Source organism: Erythrolamprus reginae, chromosome 11, assembly GCF_031021105.1.
Source record: "Erythrolamprus reginae isolate rEryReg1 chromosome 11, rEryReg1.hap1, whole genome shotgun sequence".
NCBI classification, from domain to species: domain Eukaryota; kingdom Metazoa; phylum Chordata; class Lepidosauria; order Squamata; family Dipsadidae; genus Erythrolamprus; species Erythrolamprus reginae.
The window spans coordinates 36584822-36602408 of record NC_091960.1 but is presented as its reverse complement, the minus strand read 5'-3'; the positions used below and the strand labels follow the sequence as shown (position 1 = coordinate 36602408).

The window sequence follows — 17587 nt, the reverse complement described above, 5'->3', positions numbered from 1 at the left end:
GACTGCTTTACTGACTTTGACCTTTTGGGTGCTGATTTTCCCCCGCTTTGAAACTAAACCAGAGCAAAGTGTGTGTCACTTTGTGAAAGCAGAAGGACTGTGAATTGCCTCACAGCTGCAAGCTAAGTATCACAGAACTGATAAGGGACTTGTACAAATTACCAGTTTGTTTGGAGATCAGTGCTCTTTGCTATACCAAAAGAGGGCTTGGGTTAAGGGAATTTTCATTATAAACAACATTGTTTTGAATTTTCAAATGTGTGTGTGTCTGAAATTTGTACCTGTGAATGTTTGGGAGGAGTCTACCAGAGAGCCCGACAGAACACATGCCAACAGGACAGTTGACTTGCAGTTTACTGACATGTTCAGTGAGAAGCAGTAAGCTATATACATGTATGCTGAAAAATTAAGAGCCAGACTGATTTGTGTAGCTTGGCAGAATGCTCACTAGAGTGAGACCTAACACAACCCGAAGCAGCAGGGCTTATTCTGTTACAGAGATCTCCAACTTGGCAATTTTAAAATTTATGGACTTCAACTCTCAGAATTCTCCAGCCAAGTCTAAAGACCCTGTATATTACAAATGGCACCGGACCAGATTATCTCAGGGACCGCCTTCTGATGCACGAATCCCAGCGACCAGTTAGGTCCCACAGAGTGGGTCTTCTCCAGGTCCCGTCAACCAAACAATGTCGCTTGGCGGGGCCATGGGGAAGAGCCTTCTCTGTGGCGGCCCCGGCCCTCTGGAACCAACTCCCCCCAGAGATTAGAATTGCCCCCACCCTCCTTGCCTTTCGTAAGCTTCTTAAAACCCACCTCTGCCGCCAGGCATGGGGGAACTGAGATACTCTTTCCCCCTAGGCCTTTACAATTTTATGCATGGTATGTCTGTATGTATGTATGTTTGGTTTTTATAATAATGGGTTTTTAACTGTTTTTAGTATTGGATTATTGTTATATACTGTTTTATTACTGTTGTTAGCCGCCCCGAGTCTACGGAGAGGGGCGGCATACAAATCCAATAAATAAATAAATAAATAAATAAATAAATAAATAAATAAATAAATAAATAAATAAATAAATAATAGAAGGAAGTGAAAAGGCTGTGTATGCTTCTGTTCACTTTGTTATATGGAAATTAGAACTGGCTTTGTTGGGAAAACATTTGAGATGAATGGAAGAAGGAATTATTTAGCAAAGGTACGTGATAACAGAAAAAGAGATAGGGCCAAGGAAGCCCTGGTGCTGAATGCAGGTAGGTTGAATACAAGAGTGAGTAACCAGTACAAAATCACATAATGGTGTTTCAAAACTTGTGAACCCTTTTGAACATTCAGTACATAAATATGTGATCTGTTCTCAATACAAGTGCTAAAACTAGGCAGAGAACTCAGTCAAAAACATTGTATTTCTTCACTGATTTAGCGAGGAGAATGAGCCCAGGTGACGAACAGTAGAAAGGTCAATAAGCAAATCAAGAAACTTTCTGGGAAACAGCAGATTAAAGAAGCTAAAATGAGGACTTACTGTTGACCCTGGCTATAGTAGCCTTCATATCCTTCATAACTTTGCTCAGCGTAAGCATCATCATAACCCTGAAATGGACCAAAAGAGAGAGAGAGAGAAGGGGGTCAGCAGCTGGAGTTGTACAAGAGGATTCACTAGGGAAGGGAATGATGCCTCTAATTAAATTTCACCAGGTAGGAAATCTCTTGTAAGCCTTACACTCATCTGGGAAGATGACTTAGCTCATAGCATTTTCTTTGGAACAGAATTCCCCCTTTTTTAAAGCAAGTCATCCGGAACTGATCATAAAGTTAATGCAAGGTTAGAATTAAAATCACATGGTATAGTTGTTAACTATTCCCTAACAGCTACAGTATTCCCTCAATTTTCGCGGGTTCAAACTTCACGAAAAGTCTATACCACGGTTTTTCAAAAATATTAATTAAAAAATACTTTGTGGGTCCCCTATACCACGGTTTTCCCCACCTAATGACGTCATATGTCATTGCCAAACGTTCGTCTGCCTTAAATAAGTATTTTTTTAATAAACTTTAATAAATAAACATGGTGAGTAATAATCTAAATGGTTGCTAAGGGAATGGTAAATTGTAATTTAGGGGTCTAAAGTGTTAAGGGAAGGCTTGTGATACTGTTCATAGCCAAAAATAGTGTATTTACTTCCATATCTCTACTTCGCGGAAATCCAACTTTCGCGGGCAGTCTCGGAACACATCCCCCGCGAAAATCGAGGGAACGCTGTATTTCTTCCTAGCAACTATTTCAGATTATTTACAAAATGCTCTCAAAAATGCAAGCCAAAATGATCAGGGTCCCTCCCCATGTTTCCAAAATGCTCTCAAATCACCAGGCATGCCATTTCTTACATAATCTTCGTAGGTCTCTGGTGCAGGAGGAGGGGGGAGTGGTATTCTTTGAATGCCGGCTGCCCGAGCTCTTGAGGAAGGGGCCCCTCTCACTGCTGGGAGAGGGGGGACTCCACGGGTCACAGCTGCTCCTCTTGCAATTGCACCCCTCACTGGAGCACCCCGTACCAGGGCTCCACGAGGAGGAGGGGGAGGAGGACCCACACCGCGTCCTCTGTTCAGAAAAGGCAGAAAAAAAGAGACGCAGGTGGTTTGTATAGGACGCAAGATCTGTTCCTTCTCGGAAAATCTACCTGAGATAAAAATGATTTATCTTCACAAAGCAGAGAAAGAAGTGCCCACATTGGAAACCCAATCAAAAACTGTTCAATAAGTTAGTTTAGCACTAAGAAGTTTCAAGTTTTATTGGATTTATATGCCGCCCCTCTCCAAAAACTCGGGGCGGCTAACAGCAATCATAAGCAGTATACAATAATAATCCAATACTAAAAGCGAATTAAAACCCCTTAAGTCTGAACGCTCTGTATGGGGCTATAGGTATTTTATTATTTGATCAGAAAATATGGATAAGAAAGAGGGGGTATTACTACTTGGTACCAAAACACCTGATTCTGATTCTATTACCCAAAGGGGCAGATGGGAATTTTACAGAATATTTATTTTCCAAGATTCAATCTCTGAATCAATTGTGACCTTTTTTTAATTGCAAAACCAACATTTTCAAAATGGAAGAGAAATCTACCAAGAGGCCCTAGAAGACATGAGGCAGATTAAAAAAATGTACAGGACAATGAAATTTAGGGTGACTAAAGCACTGTTTCTTAATCATGGCACCTTCCATATATGTGGATTTTAGCTCCCAGAAGTGTGAATGGACACATTGGCTGTAGCATTTTGGCTCTGGAGCCCAGAATTCTCACTTCGCCTGGAAATGGTCAGAATTGGGAAACATTAAACTAACGGAATATTGCTATTTAATATGTTTAAATGCCAGCTGTACAAAACACTTAAATTCATCCCCAAAATACTGAAAGATTTGCCCATCTCAATTCAATTTGGAAACTAGGTTAGGTAGCCTGACACTGGAGACCTATTAGACAAAAATCGCTTGCTCACTGCAAAATATATTAGTACGACTATGTGGGTGGGCATAATGAAAACTGATCCACAATAAAGGCAAAAAGTCTGTTGGAAAAATAACAACACTCTCCTGTATTTATACATGAAATTCCAGAGCAAGTTAAATATACTTTATTCCAAATTTTCTGTCTAAAGGAAACTGAACTTTTATATTATTTCTCACTTTTTTTTAACAGGACTGTATCATACCACAGATGTAACTCTCCCAAATATACTAAAAAAAATTACTCTTTTATTTAATGTCATTGGCTCATTTTCTCTAACCTAAGTCCAATGATACTACTTAATCATTTCAAATTAATTATCCATTAATATGTTCATTACCTAGGAACAGGTGGTGGTGGGGGAACTGCTCCCCTTCCACGGACAGAGAGCCCTCTACCACGTGTTGGCTCTGGCACCCCATTGAGATAGGACAATTCCAAAAATTGTTCCTGGCAAATATCATCCATCATATCCTATAAAGAAACGAAGAGTATTAATTTCTGTTTTACGCAGAATATTTTAATTTAAAAGATCATTTTTGTGTAGTCAGCAACAGATTCTCTTTGCAAAAATGTCATGTTTTTGCAAACATTCTTTGTCTCTTCAGAATTTCTATGTTTGCTATCCCTTTAATGCTTTCATAACTTGTATTACTTCAAACTCATTATTTCTACTTACTGGAGACAAGGCAAAATTTTTAGACAAAGAACAAATGTCCATCAGTAAGTCTTAAGTTATTTATTTCACTTCTGTCTCTGCTACATACTTTTATCTTTCTTCCATCTGGGGGTTCATACATTGCTTCAAGCAATCTGCTGTCAGCTGAGTCACTATGGTGAGATGGGAAGCCTATACCGTATTTTTTGGAGTATAAGGCACACCGGAATTGGGGTTTTGGAAAGGAAAATAGGGGAAAAATAATTCTGCCTACCAGTATTCATCTGATCAGGTCTTTATACAGTGGTACCTCTACCTAACGCCTCTACTTACGAACTTTTCTAGATAAGAACCGGGTGTTCAAGATCGGAAAAGACAGGAAGAAGCCTCCATGGGGCCTCTCTAGGAATCTCCTGGGAGGAAACAGGGCCAGAATAGGCAGGGAGAAACCTCCATGGGGCCTCTCTAGGAATCTCCTGGGAGGAAACAGGGCCTCCACACTCCCTGTGGTTTCCCCAATCGCACACCTTGTTTGCTTTTACATTGGTTCCTATGGGAAAAATTGCTTCTTCTTATAAACTTTTCTACTTAAGAACCTGGTCAGGGAACGAATTAAGCTCATAGAGGTACCACTGTAGTCTGATCAGCTTCAGCACATTAGTCCACTGGTTTTGAGCACACGCCTTAAACTTTTTATGCCCTGGTTGGGGATTAAAAAACAGCTTCAAAAGCACAAATGATTAGAGAGAGAGCCTGAAAAAGGAAGATCATTTCACTCGCTAGCACCTTATTAGAGCTGAAAAACAGCTCCTAAGCATGAGAAAAGCAGGCAAAGCATAGAAGTCGCTAGTGCTTCATTATGTCTGAAAAAAAGCTTCAAAAAAGCTATGCACTGAAATTTTCAGTCTCTATTAGGGGGGAAGTGCACCTTATACTCCAAAAAGTATGGTAGCTCAAACACAATACACAAACCAACCAGTCTCAAGCAATTGTTTTTTCCAGTGTCCAATAGTCTAAACCAGTGTTTCCCAACCTTGGCAACTTGAAGATATCTGGACTTCAACTCCCAGAATTCCCCAGGCAGCGAATGCTGGGAAACACTGGTCTAAACTCTATGAAGTTTTCCATAGTTGAAAACATAAATAATAAATAATTTTAATTTTTAAAGTATCCTTAATTTGCTAATATATTTTTTATTAAAAGTACTAAAGCAATAAAAAACTAAATTAGAATATAGAAAACAAGAGAAAAATAACAGAGAAGGCTCTAAGTAAAATAAGAAAAATATGTTAATAAGATATAGATATAAAAAGTTGCTTTCAACATTCTTCATAGCAATTTTAAGTACAATTGTTTGTTTACATAAAATTCATATGCCATCTATCTCACAATCGAGCGGCTCTGGGTGCTTACAGTATCATAAAAACAATATAGGCTATTAAAGGTTAGAAACATTAAGCATTTAATGTTAAGCATATTCAACATTAAAATTAGAAACATTAATAAATTAAATAGTATTAATGAACAAAATGACTATATTTTATTCTTCTGAAGTAACATCGTGACTCTCTTCTTCCTATAAATTATCCTATCTAATAATCAAATCATAAATGTTCATTGCTTTCATTTTTATACAAATAGTCCATAAGGGATTTCCAGTCATCAAAATAAATGTATATTGTCTCTTTCTTATCAAGGCCAGCGTGTCCATTTCAGCAAGTTTGGTCAATTTCTCCAGCCATTCCTCCAAGTGAAGAATCTTTTCATCTTTCTTACATTTTTATATCTTTTATTTATTCTTGCAAATCTATCTTCCATTTCTTTTTAAAAGCATTTAAGGTAAGCATGCTGCTCGCTCACCCCTTGCATTGCTGAATCAGGCCAAAGCCCATCGAGTCCAGCATTCTGTGTCATACAGTGGCCCACCAATTGTCCATGGGGATCTTGAGCCGAAAGAGAAGGCAAGACCCTCCCTTTCACTTGACCATTAACAAATGGGACCCAAGGGAATCCTGCCGGCCTCAACCAACATAGAGGCGGCACACGGACATCCATTTCAATAACCACCTATGATATCCTTGGCATCCATGAATCTTTCTAATCCTGCCTTGAAGCTATCAAGGCTGATTATTATTATTATTATTATTGTTGTTGTTGTTATTTCAATGATTATGAATTAATTTATTTCATTAAGATGTTTACCATTGATATGTAGATTCTGGAATTCAATTTTTTCCCCAAAAAACATTTCAAGCTCTTATATCTTTGGATGCCCAGAGGTCATTTTTCTAGGAAATGGCTGGAGGAACAATAGCTGGACTGACTCCAATTAATTCCCAAGAGTAGACAGACATAGAAAACTAAGATAGCCAATACAGGCAGTCCTCGCTTACTGACTGCCTCATTAGTGATGGTTCAAAGTTACGATGCTGTTAAAAACAATCCTCACATTTAGGACATTTATACTGCAGGGTCCCTATGGTTGTTGCAATTGGCTCCTGACAAGCAAAATTAATGGAGAACACAAAAGTAAAATTGGAAGTCATAGTCAGATGACATTTTGATTAAAAGATTGCAGTGACTTAATGATAGAATAGGAAGGGGGGTCATAAACCCATTGTGGTTATATGTACCTGTAGGAGGGGGTAACTGTTACATACCGGAACAAGGAACTTCTTGACTTCTTCCATAGCATGGGCCATGAGAGCATAGGCCTCACAAGGAGGGCCAAAGACCTCAATGAAAACATGCAGGTCCATATTTAAGTGAGCATACTTTGGATCGCCTCCTTTGCGCAATTCTTCCTCCTGAAAACAAAAATGATAATTAGGATTTTAAAATAGACAGCAAACCATTCTTAATCACACACTAGTTCTTAACATCTGATTACAGCTGAGATTTGTCCTCCTTTGCTAGAAGCTTTTCTTAATGTTTATCCATCAAGCATAAGATAAAAATTTATGGTACTCTGAAGGAATTAAGATTAGGACTGTTCTGCCTCTTAAAATTAGACGTAATTGGTCATCATTATTTTCTCATTGCAAGACTGCTTGAGGACAATAGAGATCCTTGAAGAATAAATGCAGTAAAGCTAGAAGGATCATGATAATCCTTGAATCTTTCAGTCCCTCTCCTTTCTATAAAACTGATATGCCTGGGGGTATTTTTTTTGGGGGGGGGGGAAGTAGGTAGCATTGAGGGGGTGAGGTTATTCTTACTGGCCACTTCATATATTTAGTTGGGGGAAATATCAAAAGCAACATGAGAAATTATTTTACTGAAAGAGTAGTAGATGCTTGGAACAAACTTCCAGCAGACGTGGTTGGTCAATCCACAGTCACTGAATTTAAACATGCCTGGGATAAACATAGATCCACCCTAAGATAAAATACAGGAAATAGTATAAGGGCAGACTAGATGGATCATGAGGTCTTTTTCTGCCGTCAGTCTTCTATGTTTCTATGTATTTCATGTTCATTGGTAGTAAAAGCCTGAATAGGATTATTGCCCAGATCATTTGCAGTAGTGCAAAATATTGGGGCTGCCTGACAATTTTTAAATTTGGAGGAAACCATCTTGAAATTATAACCCATTTCCTCAATTTCTGTGGAAACAAAAATTCATAAATTATTTATCCGAACAAGTATTTTATAATCCGCTAATCCATTTGTAGGTATGAATGAGGTATGAATCCAGGAAAGCCACTGAGGAATGAACATCAGTTCAGAGCTTACTGTGTTTCCCTGAAAATAAGACCCTGTTTTATATTTTTTTGAACTCTGAAATAAGCGCTTGGCTTTATTGGGCTTATTATAGGGGGTGTCTTATTTGGGGGTAAACAGGGTACTCACATTGCAAAGTCTGGGGGCTGAGAGTACAACTCTCTCTCAAGAAGATTCCTTAATTATGATTGTTGTTTCTTTTAAAAAAAATCTGGTTTACAACAAGTATTTAAAAAGTGATATATAATAGAATATGAGTACAGTTAAAACCGTTATATAGATTTGCTGCACATTCGTCCAATTTTCTTTTTAAATGTTTCTGTTTTGTTTTATGTGTTGTGTGTGTGTGTGTGTGTATGTATTTATAGAAGGAAGGCAGCTCAGGTCTCGCAGTGTTCGCCCTAGAACAAGGACAGAAATACCAGCCTGAAGATAGATCTATTTCGGCCTTATATATATTTGTATTTAAATAAAATGTATTTTTAATTAAAAAAAAGAAGATTCATTAACTTCAGGACATATCTTTAGTCTTCAGCTACCATGTTCATCTGCAGGTAACAAAAGGTGACAGATAGTAAGTGCTGCAGTAGATACTGAAGATCCGAATGTTGTCCATGGAGTCCTACCTTTGCCTTGTCTCTCATTGAGCCCTTCCCTAGGACAGAAATCTTTGCTCCAGTTTCCTCCTGTAATCGCTTGATGGTGTTGCCTTGGGGGCCCAGTATCTTCCCAACAAAATTGAACTGAAAGAAAACATCACTTTCCTCAGTTGACATGACAGGGAACATCAAAACTTTATTATTTAAGTAGCAACCGTGCTGACTTCAGTATTCCAACCCAAAAGGAAAACAAACATTGTGAATATTGGTATAGAACAGAAAGCAACAAGACAATTGGACAGAGTAACTTCATTATTACATTATAGGGGAATTCTGCTTCAATTCTGCGCCCATCATTCAGCAATAGCACTTATAAACTGCTTCCCAGTGTTTTATAGTCCCTTTTAAGCTGTTTATAGACTCGGCAGCATTCTGGGCACGAATCCCAGCGACCGGTCAGGTCCCACAGAGTCGGCCTTCTCCGGGTCCCTTCGACTAAACAATGTCGTCTGGCGGGACCCAGGGGAAGAGCCTTCTCTGTGGTGGCCCCGACCCTCTGGAATCAGTCCCCCCCAGAGATTAGAACTGCCCCTACCCTCCTTGCCTTTCGCAAACTCCTCAAAACCCACCTCTGTCGTCAAACGTAGGGGAACTGAGACATCTCCCCCTGGCCTATGTAGTTTTAGTGCATGATATGACTGTATGTATGTTTTTATATTGGGGTTCCTTGTTTTTAGATTTTTTAAATGTACAATTGCTATTTTAGATTTTAAATTATTAGATTTGTCAATATATATATTGTTTTTTATCACTGTTGTGAGCCGCCCCGCGTCTGCGGAGAGGGGCGGCATAGAAATCTAATAAATAATAATAATAATAATAATAATAATAATAATATTTATTTAATTAATTTTTATGCCGCCCTTCTCCTTAGACTCAGGGCGGCTTACAACATGTAATAATAATAATAACAACCCTATATGAAGAAATAAAAGAATAGATCCAAAGTCATGTTCAGATCCCAATTATGAGATCAGTAACAGTAGCATTTACGTATGAAAAAGGCTCCGTGTCTTGCTTCTTCCATCATCAATTTTTCCTGGTTACCCATATTTTCCTCCATCTCTATTATTTTGGTGCCCATTTACACACACACACCCCTTTCTAACCTATGCATATTTTGGATTTGCCATTTTCCCTCCTTTTCATCCTTTCGGGCACTTGCCCTTACTGGACACTACCAGTCGTGTGTTCAGGCCACTGCAGGAATGGATGCTGATGCCAACCTCCTTTCCTACCCCTCAGCCCACTTTTTTTTTTCTACCTTTGAAATTTAATTTCTTAGGCTTCACTTTCCCCTTTACAATTGTGGAATATACAGACTGGAGGTCCAACATATCTGAGAAATATCTGTTTCTGAAAGTTTTATGTAAATAAAATTGTTACAGTTTTATAATCCGAAAATAAGCCTAAAATGAAGGTAACCCTTTTCCAGATGTTACAGGTATCTCACCTTAGGATACTGCTTGACCGGTATAAGAACTCGTTCCTTCAATTTCATGTTTTTATGAGAAAACAAGTCCAGATAGGTCTCTTCTTCATCCTTCTTTGATTCACCCTTCTGAATCTTGTCGATTTCTAAAAAGAGACAAACTAGTTGTCAATTGACTTCTACTATCTTGGAAAAATGCAGGACTTACAAAAAGGCTGGTGCAAAAAGAGTTCGCAAGACCTCCTTCTTGTTGTTATACTCTCATATAAGCCCATATATTGTGGGTAAAACACATGATTACAGTATTTTTGGGACTATAAGAGGCACCACTGTATAAGACGCAGCAAGATTTCTAAGAGGTAAGAAAAAAAATGTTTTTACCCACCCCCAGGAGCAGTGTCCAGACCTCCCAAATCCTTTGTGCAACCCGTTTTTGTGGAAAATGGGCCATTTTTCACAAAAATGGGGCGTTTTTGCCCTCCCCTAGGACCCAGAAATATTCTGCAAACCTCCCAAACCCTCTCTGCACATCCAGTCCTTTTGGCTTCTAGAGAGCCCCCAGGAGGATGAGGGAGCGCGCTTTTACCCTTCCCGGGCTCCTTGGAATGACAAAATAAATAAGCACCAAGTAAATAAACAATGAGCATTTATTTCCAATTCTTCAGAAATAAGCAGGGCTACACTCCGTGGCCTGCATTGGCTGCCGATCAGTTTCCGGTCACAATTCAAAGTGTTGGTCATGACCTTTAAAGCCCTACATGGTATTTGGACCAGAGTACCTCCGGAACCGCCTGCTACCGCACGAATCCCAGCGACCGATAAGGTCCCACAGAGTTGGCCTTCTCCGGGTCCCGTCGACTAAACAATGTCATCTGGCGGGCCCCAGGGGAAGAGCCTTCTCTGTGGCGGCCCCGGCCCTCTGGAATCAGCTCCCCCCGGAGATTAGAACTGCTCCCACCCTCCTTGTCTTCCGTAAACTACTTAAGACCCACCTATACCGCCAGGCATGGGGGATTTGAGACACCTTTCCCCCAGGCTTATTATAATTTATGTTGGGTATGTATGTGCTGCTTGGTTTTTAATTTTAGATTTGTGCCAGTATAATATTGTTTTTATCGTTGTTGTTCGGAGAGGGGCGGCATACAAATCTAATAAATTATTATTATTATTTTTTACTCCAAATTTCACATATCCACTAACTAAGCTAGAAAAGGGGAAACCTTCTATGTCCATCCATTAGCAATTCTTTAATATAGCCTCTGTTGATGTAATAGGGCTATTTTTAACCTAAATGCTAGGAAGGGGGAGCCTGGTAAATGTGTCTGCAAAAGAAAAATTGTCCCAGTTTCCCCATGAAAAAAGGACACATTACAACTAATCTTTTAAAAATCCTCCAATAGTATTAGCAGAAGCTGTTTTTAAAAATTAGTTGCTATACAGCAGTAGCCCCCAACCTTTTGTGGGCCAGAAACTGGTTCCATTCAGAAAGGTTTTTGCACAGTCCAGAGCCGATGTAGTTACAGAACAGAACAGAACAGAATAGAATAAGAGATAGAGTAGAATAGGGACCTTTGAGGTCTTCAATCCAGCCCCATATTCAAGCAGGAAAACCTACACCATTTCACTGGACTGTCTAGTCCAGTGATGGCAAAACCTTTAGGGACAAAGTGCCCAAACCAGAGCACCAGAAACCCAATGACCAAGCTAGTCAGCACACATGTCCGCCCAGAGTCCAAGGAGAGGGGCGGCACACCAATCCAATTAATAATAATGATAATAATAACAATGTGCGCCTTGGAAATCCGATGACCACATCAGAAACCTGGCAAGCAGCTGGCTGAGCTGGTGCACGAGGCACATGCCCAGAGAGGGCCCTATGTGCCACCTCTGGCACACACGCCATAGGTTCGCTATCACAGGTCTCGTCTCTTCCTAAAAACCTCCATGGATGGAGTGCCCACAATTTCTGAAGGCAAAGTTTTGTGTGCCACCTGCATCCATCGGGTAGGTCTTTGCTTGTCCCTGGTATGCAGGAACTAGTTTTGGGAACTATTTATCAAAGAGATGCAATTAATGCAGTGTTTCCCAACCATGGCAACTTTAAGATACCTGGACTTCAACTCCCAGAATTCCCCAGCCAGCGAATGTTCCCAAAACTAGAATGCTGGCTGGGGAATTCTGGGAGTTGAAGTCCAGATATCTTCAAGCTGCCAAGGTTGGGAAACACTGAATTAATGAATGACAGAAGAAAGAGAAGCATCCATTTCCTGACTTACATGTTTACCAATTCAGCCCTATGGCTGATGTGGATCTTGCATACAGAGATACATTTGGGCAAAAAGAGAGGGCAAAGTCCAAAAGCAGGGTCACAAGGAATAGAGTTGAAAAGCCTGTTTGATGTGGTCAAATAAACAGCATAAAACAAGGTAAAATTATGCATAGGTCCTCAGCCAGCAAGAGTCACTATTATTAATGGAAATAGAATAGAATAGAATAGAATTTTTATTGGCCAAGGAATCTGTCTTGGTGCATATGCTCTCAGCGTACATAAAATAAAATATACATTTGTCAAGAATCATGTGGTACAACAATGATTGTCATAGGGGTCAAATAAGCAATGAAGAAGCAATATTAATAAAAATCTTAGGATATAAGCAACAAGTTACAGTCATACAGTCACCATGGGAGGAAATGGGTGATAGGAATGATGAGAAAAACTATGGGAGTTTAACTGGCAGAATTTTTAACTCCTCACTTTAAGGCCTTCGTGTTGCCTTTGACACATTTATTCCTTTGGGGAATAAATCGAATTGGAATAAAGTAGTGTTTTCCCTAAGCATGAAAAGTTGCTGTTTTCAGAAATTTTCAGAAACTTAAGCACTTATTTCCAATTCTTCAGAAATAAAAGTATCAACAAGCCTTAAAGTGGACATGAAACTCAGAGAAAGGAATTATTTTGACACTGTTATATTCTGCAGTCTAGCAATCTAGAGATAACAGGGAACAACAAGCAACTGATAGAAAAAGGATGATAATTGTTGAGAAGTCAATTGTAGGAATCAATAATTCGGGATAACTTCTTCTGAACATTGTTTTCCATCTATGTTTCAGCAAATGGAATTTAGTGCTGTGAGGTTACTGATTTCCTCCACACACCCTGTGTTAAAAGGATATGTAAATGCTTCTCATCGGTAAGAATATACTATAATACAAAACTGAAAATGAATATATCGGCAAAATTAAACTACAGATCTTTCTTTGCTTTGGGAAAGAAAATAAATTATATTTTTATATAATTTGCTTGGTCCTCAGAGCAAGAACACTTCTTCTACCTTATGGAGAGAAGAAAAACAAAGCAAGCAACAAATCCTGGCTGGCCCTTTGTTCTACATTCGGACTACAGGGCTTATTTCCAGCCAGTTAGATTCATTTGCTGTAAGACGATCCCGATAAGGCCAACAGCTGCACTGTTGCGATTAGATCCTATTAAAATGGTGAAGGGGGTGCTAGTGAGACAAAGGCTGCCATTCCCACTCTGCTCGGTTCCAGGAGCATGAAAGGAGGATTAATGCAGATATGCATACCAATAGCATAGAGCCAGATTACAAAACTGTCTCTGTCTCTGCAGGGGGATACATGGAAAAATCTCCTCTAAAACATAAAGGGATCCTTAGTTTTGTCTTTTTAAATCTATGTTTTACAAACAATTAGCATCAGCTTTCCTACACCGATGGTTAGGGTTGCAACTATAATTCCTCAGAAAAGATAATACTATTGTCATTACAGAGTGTGGTGCAAAAAAACAGGTAAAAACATCTTTCCCAAAAAGAAACAGCGCCATGGCACTGCTCCTGAAGAAATTACAGGCTGGAAAAGCACAAAGGAAACGCAGAGAGAGAATTTGCCTGGATCCCATTTGCAACTGAAAGAGAGGCAATCAGCAGGGAAATATTGTAAGGGATCAAACTAAGATCTTAATATTCTCTGAAGGGAGTCATCTTTCTTCTAAGAGAAGAAAGGCAGTTGAAAACAGCCTCTTCACAATATATTCGAAGGAACAAAAGACATTCTTCATCTACATCATCTGGTTTGCTGTATTTACAAAACCACCTTAAGTAAATCTGCAGTACAATCCTATTTTGGTGGGAGGGATTTAGCAAAGCAGTTTGGAGGAGATTAAATCCAGTATCTGGTAGTAGAAGCAGATGTAAAGATTTTCTGGAAAAATAGCCAGATTAACCTATTGCCACAACCACAGATCACTGAGTTATATGTAGTGTGTATGTTATTATTATTATTATTATAAAAATTAATAAAATTTATTTTAAATTCATTATGGTATTATCTTTTACCCCAATGAATATGGTTTTGAGTGCAAAAATTAATTAAAATCTTCTGTGATCACTATAGGTATAGAAGTGCTGAATTGTCATTATACACAATTTGATACTTTTTGATACCAGACTTTTGTTAAATCTGTTTGTGAACTAAAACTTACATTGTAACATACAAACAGAGGTTTGCTCAAGTATACTTTCTTACATCGAAGGCTGGAAGCCTGATGAGCAAAGCATGCAGCTTAAATTTGAATATGCAAACATGAGCCACAATACTTCAAGCTTTTATGTTCCTCAATGAATGCAATGGTGTAAATAATCATCAAATGGATTTTAGGAAGAACTTTTATCATTTAAACTTTTATCATTCATAAGAATCTCAGGCATCAAGCAGAGGGGAAAAAAAATAAGCAACCCAGAATTAACTTAACCTAAGTTGTTGAATGCTGTTCCTAAATATAAAAGCATATTGGATGTTTACGGGTTCTTAATATTTTCACATATGTGTGAAAAAGAACTATTTTTCCTACCTATAGTTCCTTAACCATTTGTTCCTTATAAATAGTGGTGGGGGTGGAGATTTCTCCACCACTATTTATAAGGAACAAATGGCAGTTGCAAACAAACTATATTTACAGCAGCACGAAGCTTATAACTTCTGCCTGATGATGGTGAATGTGATTTCACCGAAACGTCGCATAGACACTCAAAATATTACATGGGCCAAAACCCGAACTCAGAACAATCTACACACACACACACACACACACACACACATATAAACAGGTAAAATATCGGGTCAGTATGTGACAACTGTAACTTTATTGTTGTGAGCCGCCCAAGTCTACAGAGAGGGGCGGCATACAAATCTAATAAATAATAATAATAATAATAATAATAATAATAATAATAATAACTACATCACTATCTGTATTGATTGGCACTGGTGCTTTAAGTAAGCAACACTGTCAGAAGAGGTACAAAACTTGTTGCATGACCCTACTTTCAAGCCAGCCCGAGGCTAAATCTTTCTGAAAAGAGAAAAGGTCAGAGGGAGGATTCCGCTTGACCAAGGGAGATCTGGCCCTCTTAGACCACTTTCAGATAACCCGATCAGAGGTATGTGGGGGGAGGGGGGGCATACCACGCCTGTGTCCAACCCGTGATGCTGATTCTTGGATCCGCCTTCTAACTAACTAACCCTGGAGCTAAAACGTCCCAAAGAAATTCCGTGCTGGAAACGCAACAAAGGAAAGGCAGGGAAAGACTCATAGAGCCCGTATCCCATTTTCCAAACTTAGAGAGAGGCAATCAGCAGGAAAATGCACAGCTCAAAAAATAAATAAAGGGAACACTCAATTAACGCATCCTGGATCTGAATGAATGAAATATTCCCATTGAATCCTTTGTTCTGTACAAAGTTGAATGTGCACAACAGCCGGTGAAATTGATTGTCAATCGGTGTTGCTTCCTAAGTGGACGGTTTGATTTCACAGAAGTTTGATTTTATTTGGAGTTATAGTCTGTTGTTTAAGGGTTCCCTTTAGTCTTTCAAGCAGTGTATATTGTAACAAATCAAAGGGGGGGTCTTCCTAGTCTCCCAATGGAGCCAGTTGACTGTTAAAATAGGCAGTTAAAAATAGCCACTTATTGACTCCTATCCAAATACCAATTCACAGTAATGACAAACAGTATAACCCAGAAAAAGAAACACAAAGATATATAAACCATGTAATTTATAAAGCGTAATTTACAATAAAGTAAGAACAAGAAACAGAATAAAAAGAGATAGACTGTAAGAAACAAGGCCCCGCACAATAGCTGGCATATATGTTAATTGTTAAATGCTTATGATCTGATACCAAAATATCCCATATATTATAAAATAATATGTTTTTGTATGTTATGTTTTTTTCTGTCTTTGTTTCTGTTGTTTTAAACGTAAATATTCAATAAAGATACAGTGATACCTCTATTTATGAACTTAATCCGTTCGGTGACCAGGTTCTTAAGTAGAAAAGTTTGTAAGAAACAGACATTTTTCCCATAGGAATCAACGTAAAAGCAAATAATGTGTGCGATTGGGGAAACCACAGGGAGGGTGGAGCCGTTTCCTCCCAGGAGATTCCTAGAGGCCCCACAGAGGCTCCCCCCCCCCCCGCCTTTTCCAGCCCCGTTTCCTCCTAGGAGATTCCTAGAGAGACCCCATGGAGGCTTCTCCCTGCCTTTTCCGGCCCTGTCTCCTCCCAGATGATTCCTAGAGAGGCCCCATGGAGGCTTCTCCCTGCCTTTTCCGGCCCTGTCTCCTCCCAGATGATTCCTAGAGAGGCCCCATGGAGGCTTCTCCTTGCCTTTTCCGGTTATAGTTTTGGAGGCTCAGGTTTGTAAGTGGAAAATGGTTCTTGAGAAGAGGCAAAAAAAAATCTTGAACACCTGGTCGTTGGTCCTTCTCTAGAAAAGTTTGCAAGTAGAGGCGTTTTTAGGTAGATGTACCACTGTATTTTATTTGTTAGTAATGTTTCATTTATTAGTAATAGTAGTATTTTCGTAGAAGCTGTATTAGATTATTTTTGTCATCTCTGGCATCTCTGGCATCCTTCAGAAGAGCTGCTACCAAGCTGGAAATTTATTATAGTACAATACAGTTTCTTCCCTCTTTTCTCCTGTCCTCGTTTTTATATGATACATATGATTGTGATATTAAGCATTATATGTACCTTTGTTATGTCTTGTTTTTCTTGCGTTTTTTAAAGTATATATTTAATAAAGATCATTTATTTATTTATTTAAAATAGCCTGTTTGCAATATAGTGGAAGGAAACCTCCCCCCCCCCATGACCTGGATGATTGAGAAGGGGAAAGGGGGGGGGACTCCAGCAGGCCTTCGCCCTCCCAACCACCCCCACCCCCAATCGGGGGCCTGGGCAGAGGTGTACTGCACCTGGGCAGGTAGAGAAATCGCGCACAGACATGCAGGGGCGCCTATGTTTTGATGTGGAGTAATCGGTGCCCGAGCAGAGGTGGGTTGCTAAGGGGGAACGGTGTGCTCACACACACCCCTCGTACTGGCAATCCGGCCACTGCACCTGGGCAGGTAGTGAAATCGTGCAGGGACACACAGGGGCGTCTGTGTTTGGGTAGGGAATAATCGGGGGGGCGGGGGCGGGCAGAGGTGGGGGGCTAAGGTGGAACAGTATGCTTGCCCCCCCTTGTACTGGCGGACTCCAGCGCAATCCTCCCGCTGCACCTGGGCAGGTATCAAAAT

The 17587-nt window shown here is 39.5% G+C and overlaps 1 protein-coding gene across 5 annotated transcripts in view; it reads right to left on the bottom strand.

The window, feature by feature from the left end:
- KHDRBS1 (KH RNA binding domain containing, signal transduction associated 1) overlaps positions 1 to 17587 on the bottom strand; it is a 30453-nt gene that overhangs the window by 12013 nt on the left and 853 nt on the right. For 3 of the 5 annotated variants that reach the window (XR_011560316.1, XR_011560317.1, XM_070764343.1), the window contains exons 2-7: positions 10007 to 10131; positions 8521 to 8637; positions 6806 to 6979; positions 3855 to 3988; positions 2391 to 2604; positions 1528 to 1595 (exon numbers count right to left, since the gene is read on the bottom strand). Coding sequence is in view for 2 of the 5 variants with exons in the window: in XM_070764343.1 (XP_070620444.1) it covers positions 1528 to 1595; positions 2391 to 2604; positions 3855 to 3988; positions 6806 to 6979; positions 8521 to 8637; positions 10007 to 10131 (832 nt within the window). In the remaining 3 variants the exon portion in view is untranslated. The remainder of the gene's footprint in view (positions 1 to 1527; positions 1596 to 2390; positions 2605 to 3854; positions 3989 to 6805; positions 6980 to 8520; positions 8638 to 10006; positions 10132 to 17587) is intronic. The other 2 variants (XR_011560318.1, XM_070764341.1) reach the window with 1 other exon arrangement.